The sequence below is a fragment of the Drosophila virilis genome, unplaced genomic scaffold, assembly GCF_030788295.1.
Source record: "Drosophila virilis strain 15010-1051.87 unplaced genomic scaffold, Dvir_AGI_RSII-ME tig00003822, whole genome shotgun sequence".
In the NCBI taxonomy this organism is placed as follows: Eukaryota; Metazoa; Arthropoda; class Insecta; order Diptera; family Drosophilidae; genus Drosophila; species Drosophila virilis.
Window position 1 is genome coordinate 372768 of NW_027212957.1, and position 16394 is coordinate 389161.

General features: G+C 40.6%; 1 protein-coding gene across 1 annotated transcript in view; it reads right to left on the minus strand.

Moving 5' to 3' along the window:
- The window catches only part of side-VII (sidestep VII), a 168826-nt gene that overhangs the window by 22417 nt on the left and 130015 nt on the right, over positions 1 to 16394 (minus strand). The window contains exon 8 of the mRNA XM_032433972.2: positions 14986 to 15183. Within this exon, the coding sequence (XP_032289863.1) occupies positions 14986 to 15183 (198 nt within the window). The remainder of the gene's footprint in view (positions 1 to 14985; positions 15184 to 16394) is intronic.

Sequence of the window (16394 nt, forward strand, 5' to 3'; positions counted from 1 at the left end):
TTGGGCGGGGAATGGAACAAAATGGCATGGAGGTCCGGGCCCTTAGCAGGGTTCGGTCCAGGAAGACACGGAGCCCTGGGAGCTGATGCCACGTTAGAGGGACGACGTTACCGTAGTCGTTCCTAGGGTGCAGGCAGTTCTAGTGATGCACGACGTAAGGGGCAGCGTAACCAAAATTTAAAAATCATATCATATACATATTACATATCTTTTAAGGGTCGACAAACCAAGTGTCTTCCTCATTATTCAATTGATTTTACAAACAAAAGATAATGGAATTAAATGCTAAAAGCCCAGTTAGAGAACACCATTTTTTAAATAGCATCACCGACCGATGGAGGTGTTTTATTTGCCATTCCGCCCAGCTGTGCCCCTTTTCACAGCTAAATTTGTCAGTGACGCTATTAGAGCCTACATCTAAGAAAAACGCTGTAAGTACGAAAAATGTGTTCTTAAGTAAAATGAAAAATAATCTTAATTTGCTATATTAATTAAGAAAATACAATAAATAGGATTTATAGGCTGTTAAGTAGATAGGATAAAGAGAATGGTAATGGGAAATCGCCGGGAGAAAAATGTACGCCTGTCCGGAAAGCTATGCCCCAGCTCATAGCTGGGAATGGTCAGTGACTTCCCGAAGGTAAGGAGAAAGCAACAATTTTATTACGGGTAGAGAGAGTTCGGCAGAGAAAACGTAATGCAAACTATTATAATTTTTTACATAGCACGCGAAAAGGATTTGAATAGCGTAGTCTGTTGTGTATGTAGATAGAAATAAGCGGCGATAATTTCTGGTTGATAGGGCGAACAAGAGAGATGTACTGACGTTTCGTTATAAAAGAATCGTTAAACTATTTAGACTAAAGTTTAATAAATCAAAGTACACCTTTTGCTTCATTAACAATGGTATCTATGTGAAGATTAAAACAGAGCTTAAAATCATAAAAAACGCCTTGGTCCTTTACTGTTAGTAATCAGCAAATGCTTATATCAAAGAGACAGTAAAACAGAAAATTTAAGGGATAGGTTAAAAAGCTTTGGCAATGGATAAAGAAGAGAAGAACTACACTCCTTGAGTAGATAACTAGGAATATTGTCAGGCCCAAGAGAGTAAAAAGATTTTAAAGAAGAAAGGAGAGAGTAATGGGATATAATAGCAGCAGGTATAGAACCGAATGGAGTAATATTGTAATGGCATGAAGAGTTAGTTGATTGGAAATAATTAGGAATGAGATTAGAAGAATCAGAGTCATTGCTAGTCCCGAGAGCAAAAGAAGATGGCAAGCTTGAAGATTTACGCTTTTAGTTTACAACTGTTTAGTCTCTGATTTTGGGTAAATTACCTTTTGCGACGAGTTCGAAAGAAAGAAGTTCGACTTGGCTATGGAATATTTAGCCAAGACTACCAGACTTTTTTAAATATATAGGTCGAAGGAATTGACTTGGCAATACACATATCAAAGTGGGAGCTTTGGGTGTTATAAAACAAGTGAGAGGTTCTAGTCGGGGACTAGGGGATACACTTAACCCTCTTCTTCCAACATCAAATGCATATATATATTCTATTTTAGAAGCTGTGTGTCAAGTTTGGGGACTCTAGCTCTTATTATTTACCAAAATTGGCCAAAAAACAGGATACCGATATGAGTTTTTATCGCTTGCTTGGAAACGGAGTAGGTTATCGATTATCGGAAACAAACTCGATCTGCGCAGGCACTGGGAGCACCTAAATGTAATCTCAAATCTAATTTCATGGTTGTAGCTCTTATAGGTTCTGAGATCCTTGCGTTCATACATACAGACAGACGGACAGACAGACAGGCGGACATGACTAAATCAACTCGGCTTTTGGTGCTGATCAAGAATATATATATATTTTATGGGGTCCGAGATGCTTCCTTCTGCCTGTTACATACATTAGGATTGTGCACAAATACAATATACCCTTATACCCATTCTTAATGGGTTCAGAGTATAAAAAATAAATAAATACCTAGAGAGTCATATAAAGAAGACCAATCGGTTGCATAAATAAGCTGATTCAGCAATGAATAATTTCCTTTGCGAAAGCAACGGCGGGGCTTATTGGTTTATGAACACGAAATGAGACGATTACAATTGAACATTGCAATCTCTAAAGTAGGATGATATACGTCCTCAAGAAGAGATAAAGGAAGGGACCTAGACACATTAGAAATAAGGAAGTCGTTCTATTCAAATGATGAGAAGTTGAATTGATATGAAACAACGAAAGATCAAGCAGGCAGTCTATAAAATCGTTCTGTTCTGAGGGCACTCGATCATTTTCGGCAGTGAATAATCACAAAGACATATTCTTCAAATTAAAATCACCCAATACCATAAATGGGTCATTATCACGCACGTGTGATGAAACTTCTTTAATACAAGATTTATATAAACTTGAATATCAGAAGAAGGATGAATAATTAATATTCCGTGTAAGAAGACATCTTAACTAAAAAAATCTCAGCCTTGGTAGGCGTACGAAAACCGAAAAGTTCTGAAAAAGATCAATACCCCACCACTTAGAGTCGGCCGAACATTTCTATTCAATATAAAAATTATTCGTAACAACCTGAAAATCAGATATGGTTGAATTTAACCATGTTTCTGAAAATGCTATTATATCCGAATCGAAGGAAGTGCTGGCTATAAAAAGATTTTTAAGCTTGGAAATGAGACCTCTGACATTCGAATAAATTTATACCCTGAATCCATTGAAAATGGGTAAAAAGGGTATATTGTATTTGTGCAAAATGCAAATGTATGTAACAGGTAGACGGAAGCATCTCCGACCCCATAAAGTATATATATTCTTGATCAGCATCAATAGCCGAGTCGATCTAGCCATGTCCGCCTGTCTGTCCGTCCGTCCGTCCGTACATCCGTCCGTCCGTCCGTCTGTCCGTCCACCCGTATGTATGAACGCAAGGATCTCAGGACCTATAAGAGCTAGAGTCTTGAAATTTTAGATGTAGGTGCACCTAGTGCCTGCGCATAGCGAGTATGTTTCCGATAATCGATACTCACCCCACAGCTATTAATTAAGTTAATAACCCAACTTGTATTGCCAACCAATTTAAGCCACAATTTAAATGCAATTGACTTTTTCAGAATACACAAATATTCTATCGTACAATAAGATACACTGTAAAAAATCTCATAAAGATCGGTTAAGAAAAAACCAAAGTTATATGCAACTGCGCAATTGAATGGGGCAGCAGCTTTAAGAATTTCCGTATACATTTACACACACACATTCATGCGCGTCTGCTTCACATTCTGACAGCATGGTAATTGCGACTTTTTTCTGTAATGCTATTTTTGTTCATTTTTTTTATCATAAGTACCTAATTATTGGTGTGGCTGCTGAGTAGAGGTATAGCAAGTGGTGCGTTCTGTCGCAAGCTCGAGCTCTGCCGGGGAAAGTACTTCTTTTTCTTTTGCTGGTGTGTCTGTTGAGTAGAGTCGACAGCAAGTAATGCGGTTAGTTGCGGGTTCGAACCCTGCCGGGAGCTCCCGACTAGAAGCTTTTACTTGTTTGGCTTGAACTCGTGAACAATCATATGTGGAGGCCAAAATTTGGAATCACAAATGATTTATTTTAAAAGATGATATATCACGAAGGGTGGAGAAATTAAATTTGGTAATTAACACGGTGGCAGAAGATTTTCTAGCAATATAGGCTGCCAATGATTCAGAAGTGGTGTCACACGAATGTCGGGGCACAGAAACTTGCCTACGAGGGGCAACAACCGTAAAAGTTGGGCTGCAGGTAATACAGGAGGTGGAGAAACTAATGAGGCACAATGATTGTATTTAACAGTCTGGGCAAGATTGCGCGCAGGTCTGCCTTTGCTGTCAGAAGCTGACGGGGGTGAGGCAGTGAATGAAGCCATTACAAAATATACAGTACAGAAATGACCGGCAATGCAAGCACAGTAAAACAAAAGTTCACACAATTATTCTCAATTTAAACATATTCGTCAGTGTAAAAAGCGAACACACAAAATTAAGATGATTTCAATAAAATAGACTGTTGTGAGGCGGCTAAGGAGACCAGCCACCCCACAGTTTTCACGGCAAGGAGCCGTCATCCCTTTGGCCAAATTACGGCAAGGAGCCGCTGGCGGGACAACGCGTTAATTTTCTTTAGTTATAAGTATTAATTATATTAGGTTAAGATCGTACTGAAATAAGAGGCAAGGAGCCATCAGTAATAGAATCAGTTCGATTAGTAGCAAAGAGGCAAGGAGCCGCGAATATTATAATTGATTTAAATAGAGAATTTGAATTTAACCGCCGGCCGCCGCTGCAACCGTGCGTTGTCGATCGGTTGCTCAACACCGTCTTTGAGAGCGCAACTTCAATTCGGCGGCGAAGAGCGAAAGCTCCGAGGCGAAGTTGCGAAAGCTCGCGGCGAAGTTGAGCAGCCGAAGCGAGCGCATGGCTTGCCGGCGAGCGTGCCGGCACTTGTGATCGAACGTTAAGGGTGAGTAGAAGTGCTGCGCGAGATAAACGAAATCATAGATGGTATAGTGGAGCGCTAGGGCTCCAGATTTAGGATTTAGGATTTACGATAAGGTCGGAATGAATAAGAGTGAATAAAGTGCCAACGTTGTAATTAACTAGAAAGTATTGGATTATTCCCTGTTTCCTGGTAACCCGGCTTACCTTAACCTCGCAACTAACCGGTGTTCGACCTAACCTCAAACGAGGGGCATGCGGTACGAGATTGTGGCTCCGGGGTGGGCATTGCCGGTTGGTGTAGTGGAGTTGGTGCGAGGCCACGGCCCGCTAGTGTAGTTGGTGCGAGGCCACGGCCCGCTAGTGTAGTTGGTGCGAGGCCACGGCCCGCTAGCATAGTGGTACGAGGCCACGGCCCGGCAGAAAGATAGAGCGACTAGCTAGTGGAGTTGGTGCGAGGCCACGGCCCGCTAGCATAGTGGTACGAGGCTACGGCCCGGCAGAAAGATAGAGTGTTTAGGTAGTGGTGTTGGTGCGAGGCCACGGCCCGCTAGGGTGGTTGGAGCGAGGCCACGGCCCGCTAGCATAGATGGTATGCGGCCACGGCCCGATGGTGTAGGTGTGTAGAGGTAGATCTGGGTTTGGTTTGGTCAGGACACTCACCACCCCCTTAAGCCCTCTCTCCCAGCGAAATTATAAATAACTTGTAACTCGCTAGACCTGGTAAGACTGAGAATTATACCCCGGCCAGAAGCTACCTTACACTATTGTAACATAACACAGAAAACAGGAATGGGCAAAGGATCAACAAACTCTATCGGCCTGGCATTTCTCGAATTAAGAACTGGAAATTTCATTATAACACATAACTTTCACATAGCACCAAACAATTGTCCGATCCCTGGTGATGGAATAATTGGAAAAGATTTCATTTAAAAATTATTATTATTATATTATTATTAAAAAATATTTCTCAACAGAATCTGATTTGTTCATAGTAATAATATAACAAAATGATTCAGTTTAAAAAAAAAAATTAAAAATTATAAAAAGCGGATTCAAGCGATATTCAAAGAGCAGAATCAAAACTTGCAAAGTTAAGGAAAAATGTTCCACCTCAAAATTCAAAAGTAATGACATAATTATATTCAAAATATGCTGATATTTGTGGATTGGAAACAGAACCCATCACAACGAATAACTTTTATAAACAAAAACTGAGATTAAGAGATGATTAAACATGTTACATAAAAAACCAAGATGCTAAAATATAGCGCAGGGATCAGGGATTTGATATTATAGAGAAGGTCGTCGTGCCACACCTTATCAAACGCCTGTTTGACGTCAAGAAAGACTCCAACGCAGATTTCCTTATTTCCGAAGTAAGGATTCCAGCTGAGTTAGAGGCTTACCGGGTTTGTCGATCATAATAATATTCGCACATTTCCACTGCTTCAGGAAGTGACTAAATCTGAGATTTGAAGGAAAATTAACGCGAGCACCATGATGCTTCTTGGGTGGGAGTGTTTTGGCTGCTCCGTTGTTAATTTCGTCGCGGCCAGGAGTCTTCTGTACTGTTCTACTGCTCTTGGCTGAAAGCCTTGTAGAGCCCGAAGTCGACCGCACTTGGTGTTACAGTAGCGCTAGTAGCATGTTGCCTCTCCAGTGGCTATAACCTCGATGCCTTCGGTTTCGATGGTAGAGAAGAGTGTTTTTCCTCTAGGGCACATCATGTAGTTTTCCCACCAGCAATGTTTGGCGTTCCGATCTCCCCCTGCCAAGAATTTTTGTCTGAGCTAGTCGAAGAGCGCATGCAAGTGTGCCTCACATACTCTCAAGGCCGGAGGGCAGGATCCGAGTCGGATTGGAACGGCTTGCATATGCCAGTGACGGGACGACTCAAGTGGATGGTGGGACAAGGATGACCTGATGTGTATTGCTGCTCTCCATGTGACTGTTGTCTGGGAGATTGGCGGTGTGGAGAGTGTAGGCTGATACTCTCAGGGCGATACAAGAGCAGAAGTGAGTCCCCGTGAGCAGAACACACATCAATGTGTCGGAACTCGATAAAGGCTGCGATCTTGTTCGCTTTCGATAAGACTCCGTTCGTTTTCTACAGTGCAACCCTTATGGAGTTAATTTCAGAGACTGTTTATTTTTTTACAGTAGGGTCTCTGTAAGAGATATCACTTTGTCCAATCTGGCGGACAGTTGCTCCCAATCTAAGCTCGAGGGATGAGTTGGGGCTGTTGTCAGCAGCTAGAAGGTATCGACTGGGAATGCTGCCGCGTAGGACGCTAGCAAATCATTGAGCGCTCTTATGGTTTAAATGTCCGCGCCTAGGATACTGTCTTGTTCCTTACAGAACGTGGCGAAGCTAACGATTTCTGGCACTGTTATTCTGGGCACCTTGGAAGAAGGGCGCTCATTAAGAGGTGCCGTCTGGGTGAGATGCAGGTGCATGGCACGCTTCTGATTTGCCATTCGTTGCCTGCTGACCCTAGCGCATGCTTCGTGCGAGGTGGATGGTCTATCGTCTAAGTCTTCATCGACACCATTAGTGGTGTTGTTGTTGGCAGACAGCTCCTCTACCTCTATGTCGCTTTTCTCATCATCACACAGAGCCGAGAACCGATTTTGGCTGCTTTCTTGCTTCGGCGATAAGGCAAACTTATTAGGAACGATACTGGGCGAGAGTGAACCACCCTCTGTTCTTTTTGACGGCCCCCAAACCGGGCTTATGCTTCGACTTTTGGTACTTGACCTTCGTTTTGGGCGGGGAATGGAACAAAATGGCATGGAGGTCCGGGCCCTTAGCAGGGTTCGGTCCAGGAAGACACGGAGCCCTGGGAGCTGATGCCACGTGAGAGGGACGACGTTACCGTAGTCGTTCCTAGGGAGCAGGCAGTTCTAGTGATGCACGACGTAAGGGGCAGCGTAACCAAAATTTAAAAATCATATCATATACATATTACATATCTTTTAAGGGTCGACAAACCAAGTGTCTTCCTCATTATTCAATTGATTTTACAAACAATAGATAATGGAATTAAATGCTAAAAGCCCAGTTAGAGAACACCATTTTTTAAATAGCATCACCGACCGATGGAGGTGTTTTTATTTGCCATTCCGGCCAGCTGTGCCCCTTTTCACAGATAAATTTGTCAGTGACGCTATTAGAGCCTACATCTAAGAAAAACGCTGTAAGTACGAAAAATGTGTTCTTAAGTAAAATGAAAAATAATCTTAATTTGCTATATTAATTAAGAAAATACAATAAATAGGATTTATAGGCTGTTAAGTAGATAGGATAAAGAGAATAGTAATGGAAAATCGCCGGGAGAAAAATGTACGCCTGTCCGGAAAGCTATGCCCCAGCTCATAGCTGGGAATGGTCAGTGACTTCCCGAAGGTAAGGTGAAAGCAACAATTTTATTACGGGTAGAGAGAGTTCGGCAGAGAAAACGTAATGCAAACTATTATAATTTTTTACATAGCACGCGAAAAGGATTTGAATAGCGTAGTCTGTTGTGTATGTAGATAGAAATAAGCGGCGATAATTTCTGGTTGATAGGGCGAACAAGAGAGATGTACCGTCTGTACATTCATTATAAAAGAATCGTTAAACTATTTAGACTAAAGTTTAATAAATCAAAGTACACCTTTTGCTTCATTAACAATGGTATCTATGTGAAGATTGAAACAGAGCTTAAAATCATAAAAAACGCCTTGGTCCTTTACTGTTAGTAATCAGCAAATGGTTATTGTCGATTGTATAATTGACAAGGTAAGGTGTATTACAATTAATGTTCATAAACATACACTTTGAACAATGCAGATGCAATTGATTGGCCGAACACCAAAGTTGCATAGCGTTCAAATCGTCCTGTAGAAGAGAATGATGTAGGCTATTAGTGTATGATAGAATAAGTTTCACATCGGCTGCATACATGAGTACACAGGCATGTGATATAACAGAGGGGAGATCATTTATAAAAAGCGTAAAGAGTAAAGGTCCAAGATGACCACCTTGACGAACACCTGGATGAACGTAAATGTGGTTAGAGTTAGTCAGCCACAACATTACTCCTTGGGTCCTACCTTTTAAATAAGAATTAATCTTTAACAAAAGAGACGGAGGGAATATATTCGGTCAAGTTTAAAAAGTAAAGTGTCATGGTGTACAGAGTCAAACGCCTTATTGAAGTCAGTGTAAATTACACCAGTTTGCATTTGGGAAAGGAAAGCATCATTTGCCAAGCAAGTAAACTTAAGCCGTAGTAGCAGTAGTTGACCGATTCTTTACAAATCCATGATGAACATATTGCTCCAAATAATCCAATGCCCCTGTAATTTTATATATCAGACATCCCACCTTTCTTGTGGGGAGGAATTATATAAGATTCTTTCCAAAGAGACAGTAAAACAGAAAATTTAAAGGATAGGTTAAAAAGCTTTGGCAATGGATAAAGAAGAGAAGAACTACACTCCTTGAGTAGATAACTAGGAATATTGTCAGGCCCAAGAGAGTAAAAAGATTTTAAAGAAGAAAGGAGAGAGTAATGGGATATAATAGTAGCAGGTATAGAACCGAATGGAGTAATATTGTAATGGCATGAAGAGTTAGTTGATTGGAAATAATTAGGAATGAGATTAGAAGAATCAGAGTCATTGCTAGTCCCGAGAGCAAAAGAAGATGGCAAGCTTGAAGATTTACGCTTTTAGTTTACAAAGTTGTAAACGTGTCTCTGATTTTGGGTAAATTACCTTTTGCGACGAGTTCGAAAGAAAGAAGTTCGACTTGGCTATGGAATATTTAGCCAAGACTACCAGACTTTTTTAAATATATAGGTCGAAGGCATTGACTTGGCAATACACATATCAAAGTGGGAGCTTTGGGTGTTATAAAACAAGTAAGAGGTTCTAGTCGGGGACTAGGGGATACACTTAACCCTCTTCTTCCAACATCAAATGCATATATATATTCTATTTTAGAAGCTATGTGTCAAGTTTGGGGACTCTAGCTCTTATTATTTACCAAAATTGGCCAAAAAACAGCATACCGATATGAGTTTTTATCGATTGCTTGGAAACGGAGTAGGTTATCGAATATCGGAAACAAACTCGATCTGCGCAGGCACTGGGAGCACCTAAATGTAATCTCAAACCTAATTTCATGGTTGTAGCTCTTATAGGTTCTGAGATCCTTGCGTTCATACATACAGACAGACGGACAGACAGACAGGCGGACATGACTAAATCAACTCGGCTTTTGGTGCTGATCAAGAATATATATATATTTTATGGGGTCCGAGATGCTTCCTTCTGCCTGTTACATACATTAGGATTGTGCACAAATACAATATACCCTTTTTACCCATTTTCAATGGATTCCGGGTATAAAAACGTTAAGCAGCCGGTCACCCTTTCATTAATACAGGGAACCATTTCTGCCCCAACAAAACAACTTCATATTCTGACCAAATCTTTGTTTATTATTCGAATGTCAGAGGTCTCATTTCCAAGCTTAAAAATCTTTTTATAGCCAGCATCAATAGCCGAGTCGATCTAGCCATGTCCGCCTGTCTGTCCGTCCGTCCGTCCGTCCGTCCGTCCGTACATCCGTCCGTCCGTCCGTCTGTCCGTCCACCCGTATGTATGAACGCAAGGATCTCAGGACCTATAAGAGCTAGAGTCTTGAAATTTTAGATGCACCTAGTGCCTGCACATAGTGAGTATGTTTCCGATAATCGATACTCATCCCACAGCTATTAATCAAGTTAATAACCCAACTATTGCCAACCATTTTAAGCCACAATTTAAATGCAATTGACTTTTTCAGAATACACAAATATTCTATCGTACAATAAGATACACTGTAAAAAATCTCATAAAGATCGGTTAAGAAAAAACCAAAGTTATATGCAACTGCGCAATTGAATGGGGCAGCAGCTTTAAGAATTTCCGTATACATTTACACACACACATTCATGCGCGTCTGCTTCACATTCTGACAGCATGGTAATTGCGACTTTTTTCTGTAATGCTATTTTTGTTCATTTTTTTTATCATAAGTACCTAATTATTGGTGTGGCTGCTGAGTAGAGGTATAGCAAGTGGTGCGTTCTGTCGCAAGCTCGAGCTCTGCCGGGGAAAGTACTTCTTTTTCTTTTGCTGGTGTGTCTGTTGAGTAGAGTCGACAGCAAGTAATGCGGTTAGTTGCGGGTTCGAACCCTGCCGGGAGCTCCCGACTAGAAGCTTTTACTTGTTTGGCTTGAACTCGTGAACAATCATATGTGGAGGCCAAAATTTGGAATCACAAATGATTTATTTTAAAAGATGATATATCACGAAGGGTGGAGAAATTAAATTTGGTAATTAACACGGTGGCAGAAGATTTTCTAGCAATATAGGCTGCCAATGATTCAGAAGTGGTGTCACACGAATGTCGGGGCACAGAAACTTGCCTACGAGGGGCAACAACCGTAAAAGTTGGGCTGCAGGTAATACAGGAGGTGGAGAAACTAATGAGGCACAATGATTGTATTTAACAATCTGGGCAAGATTGCGCGCAGGTCAGCCTTTGCTGTCAGAAGCTGACGGGGGTGAGGCAGTGAATGAAGCCATTACAAAATATACAGTACAGAAATGACCGGCAATGCAAGCACAGTAAAAACAAAAGTTCACACAATTATTCTCAATTTAAACATATTCGTCAGTGTAAAAAGCGAACACACAGGTAAAATATTCACGTTGTTAATAGATTCAGTAGCTGACATTACAGTCATTAAAGAAAACTAAGATGATTTCAATGAAATAGACTATTGTAACATAACACAGAAAACAGGAATGGACAATGGATCAACATACTCTATCGGCCTGGCATTTCTCGAATTAAGAACTGGAAATTTCATCATAATACACAACTTTCACATAGCACCAAACAATTGTCCGATCCCTGGTGATGGAATAATTGGAAAAGATTTCATTTAAAAATTATTATTATTATATTATTAATAAAAAATATTTCTCAACAGAATCTGATTTGTTCATAGTAATAATATAACACATTCAATACATGTTCCAATCATTCATAGCATTGCAACTAACAATACGAAAATTTTAAATATAAAAATGATTCAGTTTGAAACACTTAAAAATTATAAAAAGCGGATTCAAGGGATATTCAAAGAGCAGAATCAAAACTTGCAAAGTTAAGGAAAAATTTTCCACCTCAAAATTCAAAAGTAATGACATAATTATATTCAAAATATGCTGATATTTGTGGATTGGAAACAGAACCCATCACAACGAATAACTTTTATAAACAAAAACTGAGATTAAGAGATGATTAACCATGTTACATAAAAAACCAAGATGCTAAAATATGGCGCAGGGATCAGGGATTTGATATTATAGAGAAGGTCGTCGTGCCACACCTTGTCAAACGCCTGTTTGACGTCAAGAAAGACTCCAACGCAGATTTCCAAATTTAAGTAAGGATTCCAGCTGTGTTAGAGGCTTACCGGGTTTGTCGATCATAATAATATTCGCACATTTCCACTGCTTCAGGAAGTGACCAAATCTGAGATTTGAAGGAAAATTAACGCGAGCACCATGATGCTTCTGGGTGGGAGTGTTTTGGCTGCTCTGTCGTTAATTTCGTCGCGGCCAGGAGTCTTCCTTACTGTTCTACTACTCTTGTGTGAAACCTTTGTAGAGCCCGAAGTCAACTGCACTTGGTGTTACAGTAGCGCTAGTAGCATGTTGCCTCTCCAGTGGCTATAACCTCGATGCCTTCGGTTTCGATGGCAGAGAAGAGTGTTTTTCCTCTAGGGCACATCAGGTAGTTTTCCCACCAGCAATGTTTAACGTTTCGATCTCCCCCTGTCAAGAATTTTTGTCCGAGCTAGTCGAAGAGCGCATGCAAGTGTGCCTCACTTACTCTCAAGGCCGGAGGGCAGGATCCGAGTCGGATTGGAACGGCTTGCATATGCCAGTGACGGGACGACTCAAGTGGATGGTGGGACAAGGACGACCTGATGTGTATTGCTGCTCTCCATGTGACTGTTGTCTGGGAGATTGGCGGTGTGGAGAGTGTAGGCTGATACTCTCAGGGCGATACAAGAGCAGAAGTGAGTCCCCGTGAACAGAAACACATCAATGTGTCGGAACTCGATAAAGGCTGCGATCTTGTTCGCTTTCGATAAGACTCCGTTCGTTTTCTACAGTGCAACCCTTATGGAGTTAATTTTAGAGACTGTTTATTTTTTTACAGTAGGGTCTCTGTAAGAGATATCACTTTGTCCAATCTGGCGGACAGTTGCTCCCAATCTAAGCTCGAGGGATGAGTTGGGGCTGTTGTCAGCAGCTAGAAGGTATCGACTGGGAATGCTGCCGCGTAGGACGCTAGCAAATCATTGAGCGCTCTTATGGCTTAAATGTCCGCGCCTAGGATACTGTCTTGTTCCTTACAGAACGTGGCGAAGCTAACGATTTCTGGCACTGTTATTCTGGGCACCTTGGAAGAAGGGCGCTCATTAAGAGGTGCCGTCTGGGTGAGATGCAGGTGCATGGCACGCTTCTGATTTGCCATTCGTTGCCTGCTGGCCCTTGCGCATGCTTCTTGCGAGGTGGATGGTCTATCGTCTAAGTCTTCATCGACACCATTAGTGGTGTTGTTGTTGGCAGACAGCTCCTCTACCTCTATGTCGCTTTTCTCATCATCGCACAGAGCCGAGAACCGATTTTGGCTGCTTTCTTGCTTCGGCGATGCCTTATTAGGAACGATACTGGGCGAGAGTGAACCACCCTCTATTCTTTTTGACGGCCCCCGTACCGGGCTTATGCTTCGACTTTTGGTACTTGACCTTCGTTTTGCATTAGAATTGTAGTTTAAGTTGGTGGGTAGTACAAATGTATTTGATTTATTCCTACGTAGTGCCCTTATATGGGTTCCGGATAAAAAAAATTGATCAATAGTATTCGGGGCTTGCCACAGCCCCTACTTAACAGCCACACCAGGAGTGATTGTGTGTGTGCACATACAGTAATTCTTGCAATTTGCGCTAGTTTCTTTAACGCAGACAAAACACAAATTTTGAATTTCTCAACCGATCTTAATGAAATTTTCTGCAGTACATTTAAATATTTGTGTATTCTAATAATTGTATTGAAAGCATTGCTTAAATTGGTGAGTAATACAAGATGCATTTTTAACTTTATATATAAATTTCGGATAGTAGCGGGGAGATGCTTCTTAGATACGGGCTATAAAATGAATGGTACTTGATATATGTATATACTATTCTAAAACAACATATCATCAGTCAAAAAATAAGTATTGGTATGAGATATGTTTTTCTTTATCAAGTTATCTTAGCCATACTTGGCATTTATAAGTATTTCGAAACCCCTACATGTATGCAATATCTCATTAACGTCAGATCTTTAAATTTCTAAGCCGCAATAGGAACAAACGAATGCCGATATGTTTCTGATATGGAAACCTTTTTATGGCAGAGGGTACTATAATTTTGTAGTATATATATTGTTTAACAGCATCAACAGCTGAGTCGATATAGCCATGTCCGTCTGTCCGTCAGTCTGTTTATATGCGAACTAGTCTCTCAGTTTAAGGCTTAATGAATCTTGCAGAACTCCCTCTTTCTGTTGCACACAGAACTTATGTCAGAACTAGCTGGATCGGACCACAATATCATATAGCTGCCATAGGAACGATCGGTCGAAAATTAAGTTGATGTATGGAAAACTTTTTTGTCACTCAAGATATTTTGATTAAACACGGCGTTTAAAGATTTCACTATGCTCCCTTCATTTTTGTAAAATCTTATTTATCTCGAACTACTATATCATATATCTGCCATAGGAACGATCGGTCGAAAACTAGGTTTTTGATTAAGAACATATTTTGTTTATCAAGATATCTTGAGCAAACTCGGCATTAACTATTTTCCCTGTGCTTCTTAGATACGGGTAAAGCGCTGTAAGCATTATGAAAAGGTTGGGTGTGCAAGGGTATTAGATCATTGACGTGCCGAAGATAGCCTTTCTTTCTCGATTATTTTAAGATAACTTGACCAATCTTGAGATTTATTATTTCCATTATGATTCTCATATCTATACGAGATTTTATCAATATCATATAACTGCCATATGAAAGATCGGAGGAAGAGATAATGGTTTTGACGACCTTTCCATAATAGTTATATAGTTTACGTTTCGAATCTCCATTAAACAAATTTTGACAGTACTATTCTTACATTTCTGTAAAACGTAAATGTTTAGATGGGTATTAGGCCTTTGGCGTGCCGAATATATCCATTCACACTTTCTCATAATGTTTAATATTAAATTTATTATTATTGTTGAAATATGTATACAGAGATTGTCAGCTACGGTAAAAAAGTCATTGTGCTTCTATAGTTACCTTCATGTGGAATACTTAATGTCCTTTGTGTATATATGGGTACTTACCACTGCTGGTATCGGTTGTATGTGATGGGGTTCCCTTTCGTTGCGCAAAGTACAAAAACCAATTTTATGGGCCGCACAAAAAGCCCTCTCTGTCGTATCAACATTCTGTTCCAGAGGGGTATTAACCAATATATTTCCGCGATTGCTGATAGTGGTATCGATTGTAGATATAAGCTGTCTTTTTCGGGCACATTCTCTCTATAATGTGTAAGAATGTATATATTTACATAAGAATATATAAAAGTCAATTTAATATCTAAAATTATTATTCTTCGACATTATATTTAAAAATACACTCTACCCAAAAGAGGTTTACATTTTACCAGAAATTTAAAACAGGCTAATTAGCCCCTTAGTCAGATGCTTATATACATATTTAGAAACTTGGGTTTAAGGGGCTTTAACAATTTTATGCTCGTTGGTCATATGCATGTTTGAAGATTTTCATATAACCAAGAGTATAGGGAGAACTTATACCGGTAATTTATTAAAAATTTCCATTAGGTTCACAAAGAATACTTCTAGTAAACAATTTAATAACACATAAGGCTTTGTTTATTTTTAAAGCCGTAAAATGACGAAAATAATTAATTCAACATGTAGTCAACCATGTGCTCGAGGCATTGGAAGGGAAGGAATACTGAGCTCATTTCTGGAAGAACGCACTTTTAACGTGGCCGTTAAAGACCAAAGCTCGGGTGTAAAAAGCATTTAAGCTGGTTTTCCACAAGGCAGAAACTTGGAGAGCTTACTGGAACGCCGCCATAAACTAGCTGAGTCCAGTTTCGTTACATTTACTCTACACCCAGGTAGCTGCCAGGGGCTATAGTTCGATAACGGCACCAATTTACACACCAGCTTATTCTGATACTTGGGTGTCGACTTGGACCGTATGCTTATAAGGGGGTCCCCTATGCCAGCATCAAGAGCAAAAAGCTTGAGAATACTCCAATATCTCGACTGGTTACCAAAGCCAGCTGCACATTTCCACGATGGTAGCGCCCATCTGGACATAAACTATCCAAGTTTGGGTCACGGCGATAGCACACCACCTGCGAAACATAAGAGTAGTCCAAGCCAAGGCAGCATGCAAGGTTGCCTGCCTGCCATGGTATATGATAACCGACGCCATCAAACGCGATATTCGCCTAACAAAGGTTGGAGATTAGATAAACTACTTCTGCAGCCGACACGTGGACAAGCTGCTGCAGCATCCAAACGCGTCCACCAGGCTGACCCCGTCAGAGAAAAGTGCCTACAATGCCTACGACGACGTTCCCCTTCGTTGTTACGAATAGACAGAAACATCCTCGAAACATCTTGTGCATTTTCGAAAAATGCCTGAAATGTGTTTACTTATGGGGAACGTACAGGCCGCATTTCACATTTTGCAAAAATGTGACATTTTC